Consider the following 23,911-nt stretch of genomic DNA (forward strand, 5'->3'; position numbering starts at 1 on the left):
TATCATGTGTGTAATATATCTATATATTCTCTATCAGTACTGTGGTATCATGTGTGTAATATATCTATATATTCTCTATCAGTACAGTGATATCATGTGTGTAATATATCTATATATTCTCTATCAGTACTGTGGTATCATGTATAATATATTTATATATTCTCTATCAGTACTGTGGTATCATGTGTGTAATATATCTATATATTCTCTATCAGTACTGTGATATCATGTGTGTAATATATCTATATATTCTCTATCAGTACTGTGGTATCATGTGTGTATTATATCAATATATTCTCTATCAGTACAGTGATATCATGTGTGTAATATATCTATATATTCTCTATCAGTACTGTGGTATCATGTGTGTAATATATCTATATATTCTCTATCAGTATTCTGGTATCATGTGTGTAATATATCTATATATTCTCTATCAGTACTGTGATATCATGTGTGTAATGTATCTATATATTCTCTATCAGTACTGTGGTATCATGTGTGTATTATATCTATATATTCTCTATCAGTACTGTGGTATCATGTGTGTAATATATCTATATATTCTCTATCAGTACTGTGATATCATGTGTGTAATATATCTATATATTCTCTATCAGTACTGTGATATCATGTGTGTAATATATCTATATATTCTCTATCAGTACTGTGATATCATGTGTGTAATATATCTATATATTCTCTATCAGTACTGTGGTATAATGTGTGTAATATATCTATATATTCTCTATCAGTACTGTGGTTTAATGTGTGTAATATATCTATATATTCTCTATCAGTACTGTGGTATAATGTGTGTAATATATCTATATATTCTCTATCAGTACAGTGGTATCATGTATAATATATCTATATATTCTCTATCAGTACTGTGGTATCATGTGTGTAATATATCTATATATTCTCTATCAGTACTGTGATATCATGTGTGTAATATATCTATATATTCTCTATCAGTACTGTGATATCATGTGTGTAATATATCTATATATTCTCTATCAGTACTGTGGTATCATGTGTGTATTATATCTATATATTCTCTATCAGTACAGTGATATCATGTGTGTAATATAGCTATATATTCTCTATCAGTACTGTGGTATCATCTGTGTAATGTATCTATATATTCTCTATCAGTACTGTGATATCATGTGTGTAATATATCTATATGTGAGGAGAGCAGGATCATAAGGACCCAGTAATTAGAAGTCATTATACATCTGCTATGAACATTACCCAATGTTAGGCTCTTGCACCAATATACCTGTAACCATTAAAGGACACGGCTGGTGCTGTCACAGGGTTGATACGTTATTATTATGCATTGTGTGGCTGTCATATTACATGTTTTGATATTATTTATGATTTATTTTATATAGAGATGTAGGGTCTGACTCATCCAGGAACACAGGTCTATTTGTGGACCGTATCTTGTGTAAAATTGTTCTGTGCATGTGTCTGGATGAGACTTATAACAATGAACACAATTGCAGGCAATTCATTCTTATTTTAATTCATTTTTACTAATAATTATAACATTAAGTGTTATACATTTATTATATCACATTTTTTGCATGTGTTCTGATGGGACTTTATGTTGCACATATACATGTGTGTATCCTGCAGTGTATTCTATCTGTATAACATACAAGTACTGTTTAGACATAGTGTGCTTATACTTAGATTTAAATTGTATCTAATTGTATTTAAACGTATCTTGAGATCCGTTTGTCTTTGAATATCGGCGTGTGTATGTACAGGATACGTTTTAGCTTTTAAATACGTAAATTGCGTTCACATTTCATTCCTAGTTGAATCAGGCCCCATAATGTTTAAGATACGCCATGTGGGTGACATGTAACATGTTGGCAATGTGTATTCAATAACTGTTATGTGTAAGTCAAATGGCAGACTGTGAGTACAGTTATTAGTTGTGTAATGTTATATCTAAGATGGTAAAATGTACATAGTTATTAGTGAGTGTATTCAGACTGTTACATTCTGTTACTATACTAAGGTTGTGTTTGCAGCATCCTTATGTCCTAATACAATTATTCAGCCTTGGTCATCATTCTATTGTGTAGTCAGCAGCCTGATGTTGCTCATCTTTAAACTGATTGTCTGCTTACGGTCCCAGATTCTATGAATGATTGACATTGCACAGTGAACTCGGGTGACATTAAGTTATGTGATCATTATTAATGGCTAGATCTAATAATTGTATACATAAATCTTTGAATCATGTTCCTAAGGTTACTATCACCTGCTTTTTAACAATTGAAAAGGAGTATTTTATTGTGTAGTAAATAGATTTAATAGTTTTAAATGCGGTTCTGCGATATGTATCATTTTGTCTTAATTTAGATAAATATCATTAATAATCTGCCTTAACAAAGTAATTTATTATAAATAGTTTACTTATATATTTTGTTATAGTTTATTTTTGACAATGAATTAAACTGATATCAGAGTTACTGCTGATATGTAGAACAGGTCTTTCTGCTCACACTCTGCCTACACAATAGACAAATCCCAAACAAAAGGTCCATTTGTTGACATAACAGGATGTCAGGAACTGTGATGATCTAATTAGTAGATTTTACCTCTTGCTGAGGTCCAATTCATATTTTCCATTGTAGTAATTGGCCTTAGGAATGTTTATATCTTATTTACATGTCAAGTATATTTACATGAGAGACCTGGAGACAAACAGTCTGAGAACCTTCTGGTCATCCCGGGAACTATTGAAGAGAGATGGGGAGGAATGACTATAAATAGGCAGTATCAGCCCAGTGTTAGTGAGTTGGTGGCTGGAGAGCTGGAAGGATGGAACAGTAAGAATGATCAGGAGGGAAAGAGATAGAAGGAGAAATCTTCAGAGTAAGGTAATTATATTATACATAAGAATATACTGATACACAAATGTTTGTAGATATTATGTTGTAGATATTGGTTTGCTATCAGTGTGTTCTCCCATAATCGTGTAAGCTAAAATTTGTTTTACATTTAAGACTAAGGTCCAGATATTCTCATGAGCCAATAATTGTATATATGTGTACAATTATTCTATCAAAAACAAAATTATATACATATCTATATATCATATATATACATATATATATATATATATATATATATGTAAGAATCACACAATGTAAATTGCCAAAACCAGTACTATGATTATCCCTATCTTTGTTTAAGTAAAACTTTTTGAAAAGATTCTTTATCCAAACAGATATCTCAGATAAGAATTATATCTAATGTCCTTTGGTATACTGGATATTGATTAGAGCACATCACTGTTTATTTAAATTTGTTAAATATTGCTACCCTGTTTGGTGCTTTCTCTGTTGTATTTCTTAGTAGATGTATATCTGGAACAGGTGTCAAGGAAAGTGCAGCCTCCTGTATGGTGTTAATTTATTTGATTTTTATTTGTTTTCACTAATATTGTGTAATCAATTAGCGCCACAAAGTTTATTCTTGTAAAGATATAAAGATAATCACTCAGTGGTCACTTTTTTAGATAAACCTTTCTAATACTGGGTAGGACTCCAATTTAGGTTGCTGCCGCATGAATTACTGACTATATATTACATTATTACAGAGAGTCTAGTTTTTAACAGTTTTTCTTCGTTAGTGTACTTGTTGTGAATATTATTAACAGGAGAAACACCTACATCTAAAGATGTAAACTGTTAATTAATCGTGAGTCTGTGGTGAGTCCGTTATCTCCTTTGTATATATCACAACTTTTTTTGCCTTGTTTGAGTGTACAGATAGGCCTTCACAGTTTTCATTTAAGTAGAATGTTTTCTTATCGCTGTACACAAAAATAAAAACAATGGTCAATGTCTGAGTCTTAGTTGTTATTGTATAAAACATTTTTGTATTCCTCATCCAATATAATAATAATATTGTTCAAGTAGTTTCATTAATGTAATGATTAGGCTGCTAAATCTTAACATTCTTTTTGCTTACAGGTGAATTAATTAGCAGGATTCCCATTAATAACAGAAGACATCTTGGAAAGGTCCTTGTTCTCTGAGCATCTGAGTGTTCCAAAAGACTCACCTACAAGTCATCTCATCTACACTGTTCAATTATTCTTTATAGCAGCTAGGAGAAACTTTCTTAAACTAATTTCTTGTCAAACACATGATGAATCTCAAAGAAGAGAAGCCCTATCTGTGCTCTGAATGTGACAAAATATTTTCATGTAAATCAAAGCTTATTGTCCATCACAGGATTCACACAGGAGAGAAACCGTTTAAATGTTCTGAATGTAGCAAATGTTTTTCCCAAAATTCAGACCTTGTTAGACATCAGATGACTCACACAGGAGAGAAACCATTTAATTGCTCTGAGTGTAGCAAAAGTTTTACCCAGAATTCAAAGCTTGTTGTACATCACAGGATTCACACAGGAGAGAAACCATTTAAATGTTCAGAATGTAACAAATGTTTTAGCCAAAAGTCAGAAATTGTTGAACATCAGAGGATTCACACAGGAGAAAAACCATTTAAATGTTCTGAATGTAGTGAATGTTTAACCCACAAGTCAACTTTTGTAAAACATCAGATGATTCACACAGGAGAGAAACCATTTAAATGTTCTGAATGTAGCAAATGTTTTACCCAGAAATCAAGTCTTGTTGTACATTACAGGATTCACACAGGAGAGAAACCATTTAAATGCTCTGAATGTAGCAAATGTTTCGCCAAAAAATCGAATCTTGCTGCACATCAGAAGATTCACACAATATATAAAATATAAAAGACTACAGCAGCCTGTTAACTGGGCTTGGGGGCATTTTCCCACCTGTCCTGATTTCCCTGATATTAACGGGAGCTATATATAACTAGAGCTAGACAATGATGATGTGGCAGCCCTTGCTGAGCTCTGTAATATACTGCTGTTCTGCTCATGCAGGTGCTGGGACTAGTATATAAAATAACTTTCCAGTAGAGAGTTACAGCAGCTCTTCTCAGTACTGGGATTACTTCTATGTCAGACAGAGCTATCAGTGCTGAATATTCCTATAAGTACATTGCGCACTGCCCTGTTTTACACTACATGTGCTCCTATTGGTCTATGTTATAGCCTCTGTGTTCTTTACCTCATACTTTTTTATTATTGTCTTATCTTCCTCTGATAAATATATGTTCAGAAAGTTTTTTTTGGTAAATGATGAATTCAACAAACTGTTGCTGTATCCCATAACAACCAATCAGATAATCACAGTTGCCTTTAGCTGATATCTGGTTGCTATGTGTTACAGCATATCCCAGTTCTTCACACCATGTTATTAAATAAGTCCCAAGGAGGACACATTGTTTCCCAGGGTACCTGTAAAGGACCTTCAAAATATTTATTTTATACTCTATAGTGATCGTCATCAGACAGCACTGACCTGTATATAGACTGAAGGACCATGTTCACACAATATCTGTAATTACCATTTATGTTACTGACTGTATGTATCACACTTGGGGGTATATTTACTAAACTGCGGGTTTGCAAAAGTGGAGATGTTGCCTATAGCATCCAATCATATTCTAGCTGTCATTTTGTAGAATGCACTAAATAAATGAAAGCTAGAATCTAATTGGTTGCTATAGGCAACATCTCCACTTTTCCAAACCCGCAGTTTTGTAAATCTAGCCCTTGATGTTTAATAAAATCTGATATTGATAAACATGGAGATTCTGCTTTTGATTGTTTCAGTAGTAATGAATATTATACACTCTGCAACATTTTATATGATGGAACCAGGGGTGATAATTAGGTGGTCATCCATGCTGACAGTATGACAACCAATAATGAAAACACAACAAGGACACATTAGTAACATATAGCAAATGTATTATCTATCTGTTTTTTTTTGCCTAAACTGAAATATAAACACAGGGGTCTGACTCATCAAGGAACATAAATGTAACTTTTTTGCGTATAATCTGCAAATTTAATCTCTGCATGCCCAGAACCGGACCAAACTCAACTAAATTTAGCAATGTTCAAATCATCTTCTTAGTCAAATGATACTTACAACAATTTGTGATTTCAGGCATAGAACAGGACGGAGAAGGAGTGTTTGCCTTTATTCTATGTACAATAAGGGACGTGCCAAACATGAGCGTACGGAGCCACGTCTGAAATTAATGCTTTTGGCATCTCTCAGGTGCTTGTTTTTTAGCTGTATCTCTTGCTCCAGCTACAGGGCTAGTTTAAGTCCTGATTACTAGTGATGACAGTTTCATGTGCATGATATAACATGTGTTTTATGTTCATTAAACATTAAGAACATCCTAAAAAATGTATTTTATTTGGAAAAAAAATATATATAGAATAAAACCACATTACTCTCAGTAAGCATGACTTGATGAATCAGACCCATGGTCTTACTGTCAATCAGTAATTGCTGAGTAGAAGGAAAGATACATAGTATTCGCTGATAGCTGCTGTCTGTCCTTGTCTCCTGTCCTCCAGAGGAACAACTACTCACTGTGTAATGTGTAAGGGTGGCTCATCCAAAAAAATAAACTAACATCTCTCCAATATATATATATATATATATATATATATCCGTCAGCTCCAATACCCTCCAATTCCCTCAGAACACCTCCAGGCACCCCACATAAAATTATTTCCTATTAGAATTGCATTTTTTGCATTAAAAAAGTAAAAATGAACAATAACTATTCTGTACCCACCAAGTCTAGTCCCATATAGATATGTCCTTTATGGACTCCCTTTTCATGCAGAAGACAACCTTCCCATAGATCATTCCCATTTTATGGACACATTTTGGGGGTTTTTCTTATCATTTCATTTCATTAACACCCCACAACAATACTGGATGCTGTTGGATTAATCACAGCTTTCAATTTGATCTTTAGCTCTTGATATTGAAGCCTCTGTTATGGTCACCAGTGCAGCATAAACTTGTAGAACAAGGGGAAGAGGTCTTCACCTTTAGCAGCCGCCATTCCCGTAGAGACTGGTTATGCTCACAGGTACTCGGATGCCCCTGGGACTTTCGCTCAGAGTAGTAAAGTTTATGCTTGCACGGTGGTGCACAGATACAGGAGGTAATGCACAGACTAGGACAGGCCAGGGGGTCTGTGGATTGGACAGAGCACTGGTGGAGAAGTCAGATACCAGAAGGGTCAGGGTAACAAGCACTGGTTTAGAGTCCGGGTACAGGCAGGAGGTCAGGGTCACAGGCAATGGTTCAGAGTCCGGGTACAGGCAGAAGATCAGGGTAACAAGCAAGTATCAAAATCCAGGAAACAGGGAGAGGTCATACACAGAAGTCAATCCAAAAGGCTATCACCAAACACAGTACAGGAGCAGGTTAGCTAAAAGGAAACTGGACGCTATAACCGGCAGTGAGGCTAAGCCTTCCCTGCCTTAAAAGATGAGGACAGGGCTGACAAACAGCCTCAGTAGCGGGCTAATTAATTTACTAGCTTAGAACTGGCATAGATAATAACATAAACCAGGAACATGTATAAATATATAAATGAACCAATTTAAATCATAGGAGAGCTCTCCCTGGTGTTGGAGGACGTCCCTACACCCTCCTACTCTATGCCACAAAGATAAGCCCAAGGAAAAATAACAGTACATTGTAGACAATGCACGTGCTCGGCTGCTAGATCACGCCAGGATGCGGCGTACCGCCACAGCTAGTGACAGCCTCCATCAAAGACTTCTTTGATTTTAACACTTCTGACAACATTCCTCATCTTCATCATCATCGTTTAAATATAGTGCAAGACAGATTCCATAGCACCGGACAATCAGCTTAGAAATATGACATACATCTTACAGATATGACAAACATGAATATAATACACATATTAATTGATCCATAAATACAAGTAAGTACAACAACATGTACATGGCTACTCATGTGCTGGCATACAGATAGTATGAATACAAATATGAGTTCCATGTGTGTGAGTGAACAAACAGTAGAAGACTCTGCCATATCAGAGTCATTACTCCCTCTCTTTAAAATGTAACCTATCATGGGCAGAGCCCTCTTTTCCTTAAGACTCATGTCTGACTATCTCTGGAGGAAGCGGGTGAGTTTTGAGTGCCAGGGTTGGGGAATAATGTGGCATTGGCGGATAGAAGAGGCCGGGGCAACAGCGTCCAGGGCAGTGGTGAAGGAGTGATTGTAGAGAGAGGAGGCCTGGTTGGGACAGGCCAGGGAGGGAAGGGGTGAAAGGAGAGTTTCGAGAGAGGAGGAGAAGGAGGTGGGGTCAATAGCATCCAGGTTACGTCTAGTGAGGGTGGCTTTGGGCGAGGCAGGGGAGGAGAACAGAGTGAAGGAGAGGAAGTGGTGGTCAGATAGTGGGAAGGGAGAGTTGGAGAAGTCAGAGAGATCACAGAGATGAGAGAAGACAAGGTCAAGGAAGTCACCTGACAGTGGGTGGGGGAAGAGGTCCACTGAGTAAGGCCTGGGGAGGAGGAAAGGATGAGAAGTTTAATGGTGCCGGGGTCAGAACAGTTGTCAATAGGGATATTAAAGTCGCCAAGCATGATGGAGTGAAGGTCAGAGGAAAGGTAGTGGGGGAGCCAGGCAGCGAAGTTGTCAAGGAAAAGTGAGGAGGGGCCTGGGGGATGGTAGATGACGGAGACACGGAGGTGAATGGGGGAGAAGAGACGGATGGCGTGTACTTCAAAGGAGGAGAAGGAGAGGGAAGGTAAAGTAGGAATGACAAGTGCAGTTAGGGGATAGGAGGAGGCCCACTCCACCTCCTGGACGCTCGTCTGGTCTGGTGGGTGAAGGAGAGGCCCCCGTAGGAGAGAGCGGCGGGTGAAACGGTGTCAGAAGAAGTAAGCCAGGTTTCAGTGATGGCAAGAAGATTAAGAGAGTTGGAGATAAAGAGGTCATGGATGGAGGAAAGTTTGTTGCAGATGGACCTGGAGTTCCAGAGGGCACAAAAGAAAAGGAGAGAGGGAAGAGGGCAGTTCTCTCCTGGAAGATGCAAGAGACGAGGCCTCACAACTAGATAGGACTATAATGTTACAACTTATGACCAAAAAAGATTCTGATACTGTGGGTGTAGAACAAACAGATGTCCCTTTGTTCATATCGAAATTTAACACCAAATCATCGCGTATTAGGCAAATTATTGTTGGGAACTATACTTTACTCAAACAAGACTCTTTAGTGGGACCCCTCTTAGGGAATAAACTGAAAGTTATATTTAGAAAGAATAAAAATTTAAAAAACATATTGGCACCTTGCTTTTACAATCCAAAAAAGACTTAAAATCCAGACTCCACCTGTTGGTTACCACCAAAACCTTTAGGCTGTTTTAGATGCAATAAGAATGTTTGCGTCACGTGCACCTTTATGATGAATAGAACCAATAAGATCGTTTCAACAGTGTCTCAAAAAAGTTTTTCTATTAATCATTTTATCAACTGTGAAACACAATTTGTAGTCTACATGTTGCAGTGTCCTTTTGGACTACAATATATAGGAAGAACTACGAGGAGCCTCATGACTCGCTTCAGAGAACATAAAAGCAGTATCACATTGGGAGTACTAACAAATAGTGTTTCTAGACACTTTTTACAGGTTCACAATAAAAACACCTCTGGTTTAAAACTTTATGGGATTGAACACGTCAACAACAAGACATTGAGAGGTGGAGACAGATTTCGCCAGCTTTGTAAAGTGGAAACCTTCTGGATTTTCCAACTTCACATGTTGGTCCCAGATGGGCTTAATGAATCTTTAGAATTTCTGGAGACATAAACTTGCTCTTTTTCTTTTTGCTTTTTATTTTTCATTATTATTTTTATTTTTATTTTTGTTTTCATAAACATTTATTTTTATTTTCTTTTATTCCACTTTATATTTATTCATATTCATTTTATTAATAGTATCTGCGACTATAGGTGGTTATCTAGATATTTTATTTATTCATAGTTTGTCTTGTTTAAGTTTTTTGATACCAAATGCATTTTTTCCGTTCAAGAACCTACAGTTCTTTTGAGTCTATGAGTATGTTAGTGGGGTGTTTTTCCATCTTATTCCCCCCAACTTTTCAAACATCTACCCTTTTTCCATCAATTGCATTGATGCATGTTGCATTATGTAGAATAGCATTGTGTTTTCTATGTGCTGTGATGATCATTTACTATATTGAAAACATTCAAGTTTGATATGAATATCCTTCAGTGAAATCACAAAACACACTGAACACTAATAATTTATATTACCAATTAATTTTACTGTTTATATTTATTTGTTATCCATTTATACCATTCATTGTTCAATAGGATTGAGATATGTTTTAATGAGTTATGTTATAATAGGGTTTTAAGATGTCTCACACGTACCACTTGTGTATATATTCTCCCCTAAATGGAGAAATTAACTGAGATGCATATCAGCTTGGAGTAATTGATATTCAATTTTATAGTCCCTATATAATCATATAATTTCCCCTCTCACCATATCTTTGAGAAAGTTCAGCTGAGCTGAACGAAATGTGTCAGATGGTGAGGACCCTGTTATAGAGAACCACCTACTATCGAATTGGACACTCAATATATATTTTTTAAACAGAGCTCCGTTTCCTGGCTATCTGCAATAGCCTACTCTTGTCTGGAAGATCACCCATCGATGCATACATTGCATAATCTGGAAAACCTGCCTGTGTGATTGGATCGTGCCTCAGTTAATCGCGCACCTGGTGTGCCCAGCACGTCGAGACACATCAAGGCTACGGATCCCTATCTTCACTTTAAGTACGCTTGTGCAATACCTTACCGGCACGGTAAGACTATCTATTCCCATATATAGGGGTTAGTATCCGGACCTTTTGTTATCCTGTGCCATCCACAAAAGTTTTTGATACAATACAGTGAGCAACAACTCAGACTCATGCTACTATCAAGTAATGAATCCACTTGTGTAAGACTCCAGCTATATCTGTCGAGTCAGTTAATGCATTATACCTGATTGTAACATTAGAACATCGGTTCATTTCTGAGAAACTAACGGGATCTATACCCCATTCATACTCAACCAAAATCCCGGGTTTTTGCCGGGGCGAGCTCAAACGACCCGGGTCTTGGTGCAGTATGAATGGTACAAGTCAAAAATCCCGGGTCTAAAAACCTGGGTTTTCAACCCGGGATTTATTGAGGGGTAATTCCCGGGTTGGACCCGGGTTGCCTGCACTATGAATGGTGCAACCCGGGTTTTTCAACCCGGGTTGCACAGAAAACAAGCTGATTGGCTGTCTGCCTGTCTCTGGAGGATGATGTCATCGGTGGGAGCCCGTGGAAGATTCGAGAAGGAGTTTAGGAGAAATGGTGGATGGTGGAGTGCAGATCAAGCTGAAGCAGAATCGGAGTTTGTTGGAGAAAATTGCTTTTATTTCACTGAAAAAGTGTGTATTAACAGCACCAGTCACCTTTCAATGACATTTTTCAGCCAATGAAAACTGCTCTGGTGATGACTCCCACAAATTGCCAGGGCACAGACTTGTGCAGTATGAATGGGGTCAACCCAGGAAATTCCCGGGTCTGAGGTGCAGTATGAATGGTGTTTCTGAGCTGGGACGCTCCGAGCCCCTGCATAAACCCGGCTTGAAAAACATGGGATATTGCCGGGGCGGCAGTATGAAAGCGGTATTATCCACTTTATTGGTTTGGTGCTCTATGGAACACTTATAAAGTGTAATACTGACATCTTAAACTTTGAGCTATATATATCTTTATCATTAATCTAATGCCTTCTTTTTCTGTCAGACATTTTACTAATCACTTGTGGAGTCTTCCATATTAATTATCTACACATAGGCTCCTCCCACTTTGGGTGTATATCCAGCTGATCCAATGCATCGTAATACCACTATATTATAGTGTGTGTTTTTTTTTATCAATTACAGCTCCATTGCAGCTACTTTGGTGCTTTTTACTGTGATTTAATTTTATTTACTATATTGTCTTAGTATGTTGTAACCTAAGACCGGTCTCATATGTTGTGTATTAATATATGTTTTACAATTATCATTATCCTTTCCCTGGAATAAATCTAATTTTGGGAGACCACCAAGCGCTGTGAGACATTTTTTTGCTTTTCTTTTTCTTCGTACTAAATCACACACACAATTTATTTAAACTATGACATTTTAGTAATACAGATGATTATGTTCTCTAAAGTCCAAAAAGTATATTGAGTTTTAATCCATAGGATTCCATATTATTTGTACTACTGCAGCCATCTCTGCTTTTTCAAACACAATTTGCATTTGAAAACACAGGCGCAATTTTCACTTGTTAATGTTATAGTTTTCTGCTCTGGTTACTGTGACAAACATGTAGATTTAATTGGGTATACAATAAATATTCATATTTTAGATGAACCTTCTTAACTAAACTTATTGTCTATTTTGTTTATCGGAGCTCCACCTACAGCTAAATATGTAAAGTGCTTCATTAATAGTGAGTAGGTGAAAAGTCCATTATCTACTGTGCATATATACAGCTTTGTGTTGGAACAGGTCTTTTGCTCACTCTCTCTGTCTAGATAATAGATGAATAATAAACAAAAGGTCCATTTGTTGACATAACAGGATGTCAGAGACTGTGATGATCTAATTAAAATTCAAGATTTTACCAGGTGTCAAGGTCTAATTAGAATTTTCATCTATAGTATTTGTCCTAAGGTATGTTTATACCTCATTTACATGTCAATGAGATTTACATGAGAGATCTGGAGACAAACAGTCTGAGAACCTTCTGGTCATCCCGGGAACTATTGAAGAGAGATGGGGAGGAATGACTATAAATAGGCAGTATCAGCCCAGTGTTAGTGAGTTGGTGGCTGGAGAGCTGGAAGGATGGAACAGTAAGAATGATCAGGAGGGAAAGAGATAGAAGGAGAAATCTTCAGAGTAAGGTAATTATATTATGTATAAGAACATACTGATATCGACATAAACATTTATAGGTGTTATATTATAGATATTGTATTGTACATATGGGATGTATTTTTGTCTTAGCAATGTTTATATAGTTATTATTACAATCTAACAGCATTATAATTATTAGAGTGCACTACTGTACATTGTATATTCTGCACATTGTATTATCTATTAGTAAATATTATATTGTAAAACAAAGCTGGGTTACATGTGTTAAACTTTAAATATCCTGATAATACACTGTACATTATATGTATCTGCTTTCTCCTATGGTTGCAGTGTAGTTAGATATACATGAACCATTATATATGTAATATATACATAAACATATTTATGGACATTTCTAGATTTTCACCTAAATTGTATGAGTCATATATGTAAGGACGGGAACATTTAGATCTCCCATAATTATAAAAGTCAACTATTGTTGCACAATTACTTAAGATTATGGTTCAAATAGTTTTATGAGCCAACCATTGATTACAAGATAATAAGTATGGTTTGGCAATAATATATATTCTCTATCAGTACTGTGGTATCATGTGTGTAATATATATATATATTCTCTATCAGTACTGTGATATCATGTGTGTAATATATCTATATATTCTCTATCAGTACTGTGGTATCATGTGTGTAATATATATATATATATATATATATATATATATATATATATATATATATATATTCTCTATCAGTACTGGGATATCATGTGTGTAATATATCTATATATTCTCTATCAGTACTATTATATCATGTGTGTAATATATCTATATATTCTCTATCAGTACTGTGATATCATGTGTCTAATATATCTATATATTCTCTAGCAGTACTGTGGTATCATGTGTGTAATATATCTATATATTCTCTATCAGTACTGTGGTATCATGTGTGTAATATATCTATATGTTTTCTATCAGTATGTGATATCACATATATATATAATATATTCTATTAGAACTGCAGTATCATGTGTGTAATATATTTATATATTATCTACCAGTACTCTTGTGTAATTTGTTTAATATATGTACTGTATATCATAACATTATGAATACTCCAGATAGTGAGTAGGTGATGAGCCCATTATCTCCTGTGCGGATATATCACAGCTTTGTGTCTTGTAAGGATGTACAGAGAAAGCCTTCACAGTGTTTATTTAGAATGTATGTAGGTAATTTTAATTCTACTTTTAATACCTTGGTATCTTTCCCATATTATTAGTGACTTACTCAGTGTTCTTCATCTGATTTTGTAAATCTGTTCTTGGCTGGTCGAAGATGTACAAGATCTGAGGCTTTATCTTGAGGATAACGTGTATTTATTGCATAATACTTTATATTATGGCTTATTTTTAACAGTGAATCACATTGAAATCAGAGTTAGGGCTGCCTAGACAATACATACATAATAAACAAAAGGTCCATTTGTTGTCATAACAGGAAGTCAGATACTATGATAATCTAATTAGAATGCAAGATTTTACCATGAGTCAAGGTATAATTAGAAATTTCTTTTATCGTAATTGATTTTAGAAATGTGTGTACATCATTTACATGCCAAGAAAGTGAGAGACCTGGAAAGAAACAGTCTGAGAATATGTTTTGGTCATCCTGGGACCTATTGCAGAGAGATGGGGAGGAATGACTATAAATAGGCAGTATCAGCCCAGTGTTAGTGATTTGGTGGCTGCAGAGCTGGAAGGATGGAATAGTTAGAAAGATCAGGAAAAAAATGATAGAAGCAGAAATCACCAGAGTAAGGTAATTTTATTGATACATAAACACAATTGCATATATATTATGTTGTAGACATTGTATTGTTATACATGTGTGGTGCATCTATGTCTTTACAATGTTTGTATTGTTAGCACTGCAACCTAACAGAACTATAATTAATAGGGTAATCATTTCTTCTTTTTATATTCTGTAATTTGTATTATCATTAGTAAATATTGAAAAACAAGATTTCTTTCCTCATTTTGATCTGTTTTTCTTCTAATGTAATAGTGAGTATGTGGAGAGTACTTAATCTCCTATAGGGATGTATCACAGCTTTTTGTCATCTGTGAGTATACAGATAAGTCTCCACAGTTTTTTTATGTATATATGTTTGTGTGGCAATATATACAAGAATAAAAACAATTGCCAATATATTCTCTATCAGTACTGTGGTATCATGTGTGTAATATAGCTATATACTCTCTATCAGTACTGTGGTATCATGTGTGTAATATATCTATATATTCTCTATCAGTACTGTGATATCATGTGTGTAATATATCTATATATTCTCTATCAGTACTGTGGTATCATGTGTGTAATACATCTATATATTCTCTATCAGTACTGTGGTATCATGTGTGTAATATTTTCTATATTCTCTATCAGTACTGTGGTATCGTGTGTGTGTAATATATATATATATATATATATATCTACCAGTACTCTTGTGTAATTTGTGTAATATATATACTGTATATCATAACATTATGATTACTCCAGATAGTGTATTTTCTCCAAGAGGTAATTAATATGAACAGGAAATACTATTTCTCAGATAATGTTCTGAAGATTTGTTTTATATATTCTTATCTTCCTATAGATTCTCAGAAAATTCCCATTGACAGTCATGTATATTAGTGTGTGTCCAAACTATATCCCTTCAGGTGTCCAAAATATAATTATGTAGTATTAAAAAATGTATCACTACAATCTGAGGTAGTTACCAAGTTATCACTTCCACATTCTATGTATTTGTATCAGTGATTCCATCCCCATATCAGCCATAAGGGGCCACGAGTGCGACCAAATTAATAGACTGAGCAAGAAGTGTTTTATTTTGCACTATATAGAGAAGTGTTTTACACTGTATTGAAAATTGTTATCTTAGTGCTAATTATATGGAATTATGGAATAAATGGAAATCATTCTACTTACTATAGTATAAACTGTCAGATGTGATATAAAGTAAGAAGTGACCTGAACCCTATAATTATATAAGAGATTATTGGTGGGAGACACTGCACCACTAAGGTAAATGTAATACAACATTGTTTAAAAAATATAGAACACTAACTAGTTAACAATGACCTAAGGGGAGACGTCCTTCCCCCTGTGTTACATTCTCACATATATCTTCTATTACTACTGATCACACTTCATTTTCATTGTAAAAGATTGTTTGGGAAAACTAGATATAAATAAATATTTGTTCTAAACGATTTGTTCTTGTCACAACATTAGTGAGGACTGAGAGAGTCTTCAATACTGAGATCATTTATCTTTCCTCCCTGTAATAGTAACACTTTGTACTGGGAGAGCTCCTCATAGAGAAACATATAAAATAAGGAAAAAGGATGAGAATAACTGGGATAATTCATTGGTATTTATACCGATGTAGTTTCTTTATCATGTGGGAATAATACATATTTGCTTTAAATTGAATAATGGTAACAACAGACAGATCTGCCTATACTAGGAAGCATTTTAGAATTATCACAGTAAAGAAATATAAAATCAATGGTTAACTTAACTGGATAAATTATTATAGGGCCATCATATGATAAATGTCAGCAAATAGCTTAATTATTGCTTCACTATAAACCATGCACCCAATTGTCTTTATAATATGATATGTCTATTAATAGAGATGATTATGTACTCTAAAGTCCAAACATTATATTGCGGAATTACCACATATTATTTATATATATATATATATATATATATATATATATATATATATATACATAGTATATAATATAAGTTATACTATATATAAAATAATATATTATGTGACTCCAGAGTGCCCTCTTAAGTGTACTTATTGACTATTTTGTCCATGGAAGCACCACCTACAACTAAATATGTAAACTGCTTTATTAGTAGTGAGTAGGTGATGAGGCAATTTTCTCCTGTGCGGATATATCACAGCTTTGTGTCTTGTAAGGATGTACAGAGAAAGCCTTCACAGTGTTTATTTAGAATGTATGCATGTCATTTTAATTCTACTTATAATACATTGGTATCTTTCCCATATTATTAGCGCCTTACTCAGTGTTCTTTATCTGATTTCGTAAATCTGTTCTTGGCTGGTCGAAGATGTCATAGAAAAAAGCAAATCCATCTCGCTCTAAGGTTAGGACTTCCTCATCATTTGTATCTGAAAGTTATTTATATAATTCAAAATGAGGGGGTGCTCTCACAACCAGAGTTACTATCAGGAAAAAAACAAAATTGGTGAGAAGAGTCACCTAAAGAGATTGTAAATTGAGGCACTCCAGTCCCTTGAAAAGTATTTAAAAACCAAATTTTATTGAAGATTTATTAAATATTAATATGTCAGATAACATCACAGTCGGCGAATATTAAAATATAGAAGTGATGAAAATTAAAGATAAGTGATAGAAGTAATTAAAAATCCCTTCCGGGAAGCCGGTGGTCACAAAATTGTGACACTTATAATTTGTTGGAAATACTGCCCATAATTATGGACATTATATTAATGAGATTCAAAAATATCACAATTTATTGGGATTCAATTATATTCCCTATATTCATCGATACATAGTATATCTCATATAACCAGCAAATGTGTCCACTCTGAATTAGATGATTGTAGTGTAGAAATGCACTAGTAGGGTTTATAATTTATCAAAAACACTCAGGTATAGTAATCTGACATAGACATACAAAGGAACTTTAAATAAATGTATATATAGTTCTAAAACCTTGGTACTCTAACCTAGTATCCTCTCATACTGTGTATAGAGGAGAGGGATTAACTAGGGCATGACCACAGAGGATTCCTTTCTAACACATATCTACTACATAGGAAATTAAGTCAATTCAGCCTATGAAGATGTGGCTGATAGGGGTCTAACTAGCGATATGAGGAACCTCAATCCTCCTCTTGTTGTCAGACAAAATTACCCTGGTGCTATAGCCCTAAACAAAGCGCACTACTTGATTCAAAATGGTAACATTAGAACATTAGATAGAGTGTGACACGATCGCGGCTAACTCCGCTGACCGGCTTCACACTTCCGGGTGTGTGACGTCACGCGTCACACGTGGCCCGACGTACGTTTCGCCGTAATCGGCTTAGTCATGGGAAATTGATGGTCGAAGATGTACAAGATCTGAGTCTTTATCTTCAGGATAACGTGTATTTATTGCATAATACTTTATATTATGGCTTATTTTTAACAGTGAATCAAGTTGAAGTCAGAGTTAGGGCTGCCTAGACAATACATACATACATAAAAAACAAAAGGTCCATTTGTTGACATAACAGGCAGTCAGATACTATGATAATCTAATTAGAATGCAAGATTTTACCATGAGTCAAGGTCTAATTAGAATTTTCTTTTATAGTAATGGATTTTAGAAATGTGTATACATCATTTACATGCCAAGAAAGTGAGAGACCTGGAAAGAAACAGTCTGAGAATATATTTTGGTCATCCCGGGGACCTATTGCAGAGAGATGGGGAGGAATGTCTATAAATAGGCATTATCAGCCCAGTGTTAGTGAGTTGGTGGCTGCACAGCTGGAAGGATGGAATAGTTAGAAAGATCAGGAAAGAAAGTGATAGAAGCAGAAATCACCAGAGTAAGGTAATTGTATTGATACATAAACACAATTGCATATATATTATGTTGTAGATATTGTATTGTTATACATGTGTGGTGTGTCTATGTATTTACAATGTTTGTATTGTTAGCACTGCAACCTAACATTATTATAATTATTAGGGTAATCATTTGTTCTTTTTATATTCTGTAATTTGTATTATCATTATTCAATATTGAAAAACAAGATTTCTTTCCTCATTTTGATCTGTTTTTCTTCTACTGTAATAGTGAGTATGTGGAGAGTACTTAATCTTCTATAGGGTTGTATCACAGCTTATTGTCTTCTGTGAGTATACAGATAAGTCTCCACATTTTTTTTATGTATATATGTGGCAATATACAGAAGAGCAAAAACAATTGCCAATGGTTGGGTCATATTTGCTTGTGTATAAAATATATTTGTCTTCTGTACACAACATTACTTCTGTTATAGTAGATTAATTAATGTAATAGGCTTATAAATATTAACACACTTTTTTCTCTTAGGTGAATTAATGAACACCATCACACTAAAAACAGAAGACGTTTTGGGAAAGGACTTTGTACTCTGAACATGAGTGTTCCAAAAGGATAGTCTCATCTACATGTCATACAGACTACAAACATCAGTTCTTCATAAACTCTTTCGAAATTCTCACAATCTTATTTTATTTTTTTAAAAAAGAAACCTTCTATAAATAAGTTGCTGGTAACTAATACGCTAGAAGTCCTATCTCTGCTCTGAATGTCACAAAGTTTTTGCTTGTAAATCACAACTACATCAGTGGACTCACACAAGAATGAAGCCATATAAATGCTCTGAATGCTACAAGTGTTTTACCAAAAAGTCAAATCTGGTTGCACATCAGAGGATTCACACAGGAGAGAAACCATTTAAATGCTCTGAATGTAGCAAGTGTTTTGCCCAAAATTCACATCTTGTAAATCATTACATGATTCACACAGGAGAGAAACCATTTAAATGCTCTGAATGTAGGAAGTGTTTTAGTGACAATTCAACTCTTGTTGCACATCACAGGATTCACACAGGAGAGAAACCATTTAAATGCTCTGAATGTAGCAAGTGCTTTACAAAGAATTCATTTCTTGTTGCACATCAGAGGATTCACACAGGAGAGAAACCATTTAAATGCTCTGAATGTAGCAAGTGTTTTAATGAGAATTCACATCTTTTTGCACATCAGAGGATTCACACAGGAGAGAAACCATTTAAATGCTCTGAATGTAGCAAGTGTTTTGCGCAAAATTCACATCTTGTAAATCATCACATGATTCACACAGGAGAGAAACCATTTAAATGCTCTGAATGTAGTAAGTGTTTTAGTGACAAATCAACTCTTGTTGCACATCACAGGACTCACACAGGAGAGAAACCATTTAAATGCTCTGAATGTAGCAAGTGTTTTACCCAGAATTCAAATCGTGTAAGACATGAGAGGATTCACACAGGAGAGAAACCATTTAAATGCTCTGAATGTACTAAGTGTTTTAGTGACAATTCAACGCTTGTTGCACATAAGAAGATACACACATAAGACAAACTATTTAAACACTCTGAATGTAGCAAGAGTTTTACCCACAAGCCAGCTCTTATGCAACATCAGATGATTCCCACAGGAGAGAAAACATTTAAATGGTCTTAATGCAGCAAGTGTTAAATTGAAAAAAAAGCACTTGTCACTCACCAGAAGCATCATACACAAGAGTCACCCTGGGGATCTGAATGTAGCATATGTATCATAAACAAGTTATCTTTTTGTATTATCATAATATCCATACAGAGAATATGCAGGTTTTTTTTTATCTGAAAAGTGTTATATATAACACCAAGTCCATCTTATATGTCAAAGAAGACTAGAGTGGTCTGGCAAGGGGACTTGGGGGCATTTTCCATCTGGGATTGTCTAACTGTTATGATCTAGAGCTGCAGTACACAATCACACAATGACAATGAAGCAGCCCTTGCTGAGCTCGTAATATACAGCTGCTCTGCTCATGCAGGTACAGGGACTAGTAGAATAAAGAACGTTCTATACAGAAGAGAGTTCTGGCAGCTCTTCTCAGTAATGGGATTCCTTTTATGACAGGCAGAGCTATGACTACCGAACATATCTAAACTAACACTGCACACTGCCCTGTTCCACAATACATGTGCTCCTATTGGTCTCTGTTATATCTCCTTATTGTTTCCCTCATACCTTTCTACTGCTGGCTTTGTTGCTGTATCCTATATCAACCAATCAGATCATCACATTTGTTGTTTTGATGACATCAGACTGCTAATAGCTGATATATGGTTTCTATTTGTTATAGCACAGCCTTGTTCTTAACACCATGTTATTAAATAAGCCTCAAGAAGGAGACATTGCTCCTCAACCTACTTGTAGAGGTCCTTCATATGTATTTCTTAGGAATCCAAATCAGATAGTGCTGACCTGTATATAGACTGAAGGACCATGTTCACACAATATCTGTATTTACCATGTATGTTACTGGCAGCTGTTTCTATAACACTTGATGTTCAATAAAAACTGATTATGATACATGTGAAGACTCTGTGTTTGATTGTGGAACTAAGATGTTTTTTCAGTATCAATGAATATTGTTCACTCTGCTACATTTTAGAAGATGGATCCCAGGGGGTTGTGTGATACTGACAATATGAAAACCAATGATGAAAACACTGCAAAGACCAGTTATCATTATTAACATACAGCAAATGAATTAGAGGGATGTAGTAGAAATGTCTACAATGAAACTGTAGAAATTTTGAAATGTAAAATGTCTAAACCATAATGTCAACTGAGATAATGTCTACGTACAAAATTATGTCAACATCGTAAAAATGTCTTTACATTTAAAATGTTGACACCTAAACTGTTGACACATAACATTGTTGACACATTCATAATGTTTACACTCTTTTAATGTTAACATAACTATTATCTACATATACATAATATTGACCTGTGAAATTTTGACTATGTCAGTCTGTAGATTCTAACGTCAGCACAACCTATCTGACTTGTAATTTAAAGCACACAGGTTAAGTGTTTAAACACTTAACCCGACATTGTTGCTTTAAATTACAAGTCAGACAGGTCGCGCCGACGTTAAAATCTACTGACATGTCAATAGTCGAACTTACTTCAAGTCAACATCCTAATGCAATCGGACATCTGCAGTGTAGCTATGCAGATAAGTCTGAAGTATGAAGTTGCTGTACTGTCTCTTTCTAAAACACCCAGGCCCTAAACTACGAAAAAGCTAAACTAAGATAATGTAATAGTACTGTATGTGTGTATTCCAGTGATCACACAAATCTGTGAATTAGCAGCTCCACCATTTTGTGAATGACAGCAATCTGACTCCATGATAGTGCTGAATCTGCAGCTAACCACAGGATGTGATGACATACCATGTCTGTATTGTGTGAGTGACAGTAATCTGACTCCATGATAGTGCTGAATCTGCAGCTAACCACAGGATGTGATGACATACCATGTCTGTATTGTGTGAGTGACAGCAATCTAACTCCATGATAGTGCTGAATCTGCAGCTAACCACAGGAAGTGATGACATACCATGTCTGTATTGTGTGAGTGACAGCAATCTCACTCCATGATAGTGCTGAATCTGCAGCTAACCACAGGATGTGATGACATACCATGTCTGTATTGTGTGAGTGACAGCAATCTGACTCCATGATAGTGCTGAATCTGCAGCTAACCACAGGATGTGATGACATACCATGTCTGTATTGTGTGAGTTACAGCAATCTGACTCCATGATAGTGCTGAATTTGCAGCTAACCACAGGATGTGATGACATACCATGTCTGTATTGTGTGAGTTACAGCAATCTGACTCCATGATAGTGCTAAATCTGCAGCTAACCACAGGATGTGATGACATACCATGTCTGTATTGTGTGAGTGACAGCAATCTGACTCCATGATAGTGCTGAATCTGCAGCTAACCACAGGATGTGATGACATACCATGTCTGTATTGTGTGAGTGACAGCAATCTCACTACATGATAGTGCTGAATCTGCAGATAACCGCAGGATGTGATGACAAACCATGTCTGTATTGTGTGAGTGACAGCAATCTCACTCCATGATAGTGCTGAATCTGCAGCTAACCACAGGATGTGATAGCACCATGTCTGTATTGTGTGAGTGACAGCAATCTGACTCCATGATAGTGCTGAATCTGCAGCTACCCACAGAATGTGATGACACCATGTCTGTATTGTGTGAGTGACAGCAATCTCACTCCATGATAGTGCTGAATCTGCAGCTAACCACAGGATGTGATGACATACCATGTCTGTATTGTGTGAGTGACAGCAATCTGACTCCATGATAGTGCTGAATCTGCAGCTAACCACAGGATGTGATGACATACAATGTCTGTATTGTGTGAGTGACTGCAATCTCACTCCATGATAGTGCTGAATCTGCAGATAACCACAGGATGTGATGACATACCATGTCTGTATTGTGTGAGTTACAGCAATCTGACTCCATGATAGTGCTGAATCTGCAGCTAACCACAGGATGTGATGACATACCATGTCTGTATTGTGTGAGTGACAGCAATCTGACTCCATGATAGTGCTGAATCTGCAGCTAACCACAGGATGTGATGACATTCAATGTCTGTATTGTGTGAGTGACTGCAATCTCACTCCATGATAGTGCTGATACTTTGATGGTAGAAACAAGTCAGATACATTGATACATACTGTATATAGAAAAAAAAATCTAATACTAATATATGTTCTAAATTTTATATCTTAAATATCATAGAGGCTTATAGTAATCCTTACATATTTGGACATTAATCTTTCTGTTTGTACAGGTGATTAGTGATCAGTTGTGATTGAATACATCACATATAAATACTTAGGGGCATATTCAATTGACGGCAGGATTGCCAAAAATCCTGCGCTCAAAAAATATTACTGTTAATACGGTAATATCTCGCTGGATTTCAGCTCGCAGCTCCCTTAGCTGCTAGCTGAAATCCAGCGAGTAAATTACTATATTAACGGTTTTCCCTGCGCAGGATTACCGTAATAACGATAATATTTTTTGAGCGCGGGATTTTCGGCGATCCCGCCGTCAAGTGAATATGCCCATTAGACTGTTACATCTGGATTCATCCCTCTGCTGGAGGTCTAACAGCACAGAAACGTGTCAGGTTCTTACTACAGTCTCCATAAGGAACAATTGATCACATTATTTTCAGAAGTAGATCTCTGCTTTCAGCATT

The 23,911-nt window shown here is 35.6% G+C and overlaps 1 protein-coding gene across 1 annotated transcript in view; it reads left to right on the forward strand.

Annotated features, from left to right (window-relative positions):
* The first annotated feature begins 19,563 nt into the window (after positions 1–19,563).
* The window catches only part of LOC142149632 (uncharacterized), a 34,364-nt gene continuing 30,016 nt past the window's right edge, over positions 19,564–23,911 (forward strand). The window contains exon 1 of the mRNA XM_075204952.1: positions 19,564–19,946. Within this exon, the coding sequence (XP_075061053.1) occupies positions 19,564–19,946 (383 nt within the window). The remainder of the gene's footprint in view (positions 19,947–23,911) is intronic.

Source organism: Mixophyes fleayi, chromosome 4 (genome assembly GCF_038048845.1).
Source record: "Mixophyes fleayi isolate aMixFle1 chromosome 4, aMixFle1.hap1, whole genome shotgun sequence".
Lineage (NCBI taxonomy): Eukaryota > Metazoa > Chordata > Amphibia > Anura > Limnodynastidae > Mixophyes > Mixophyes fleayi.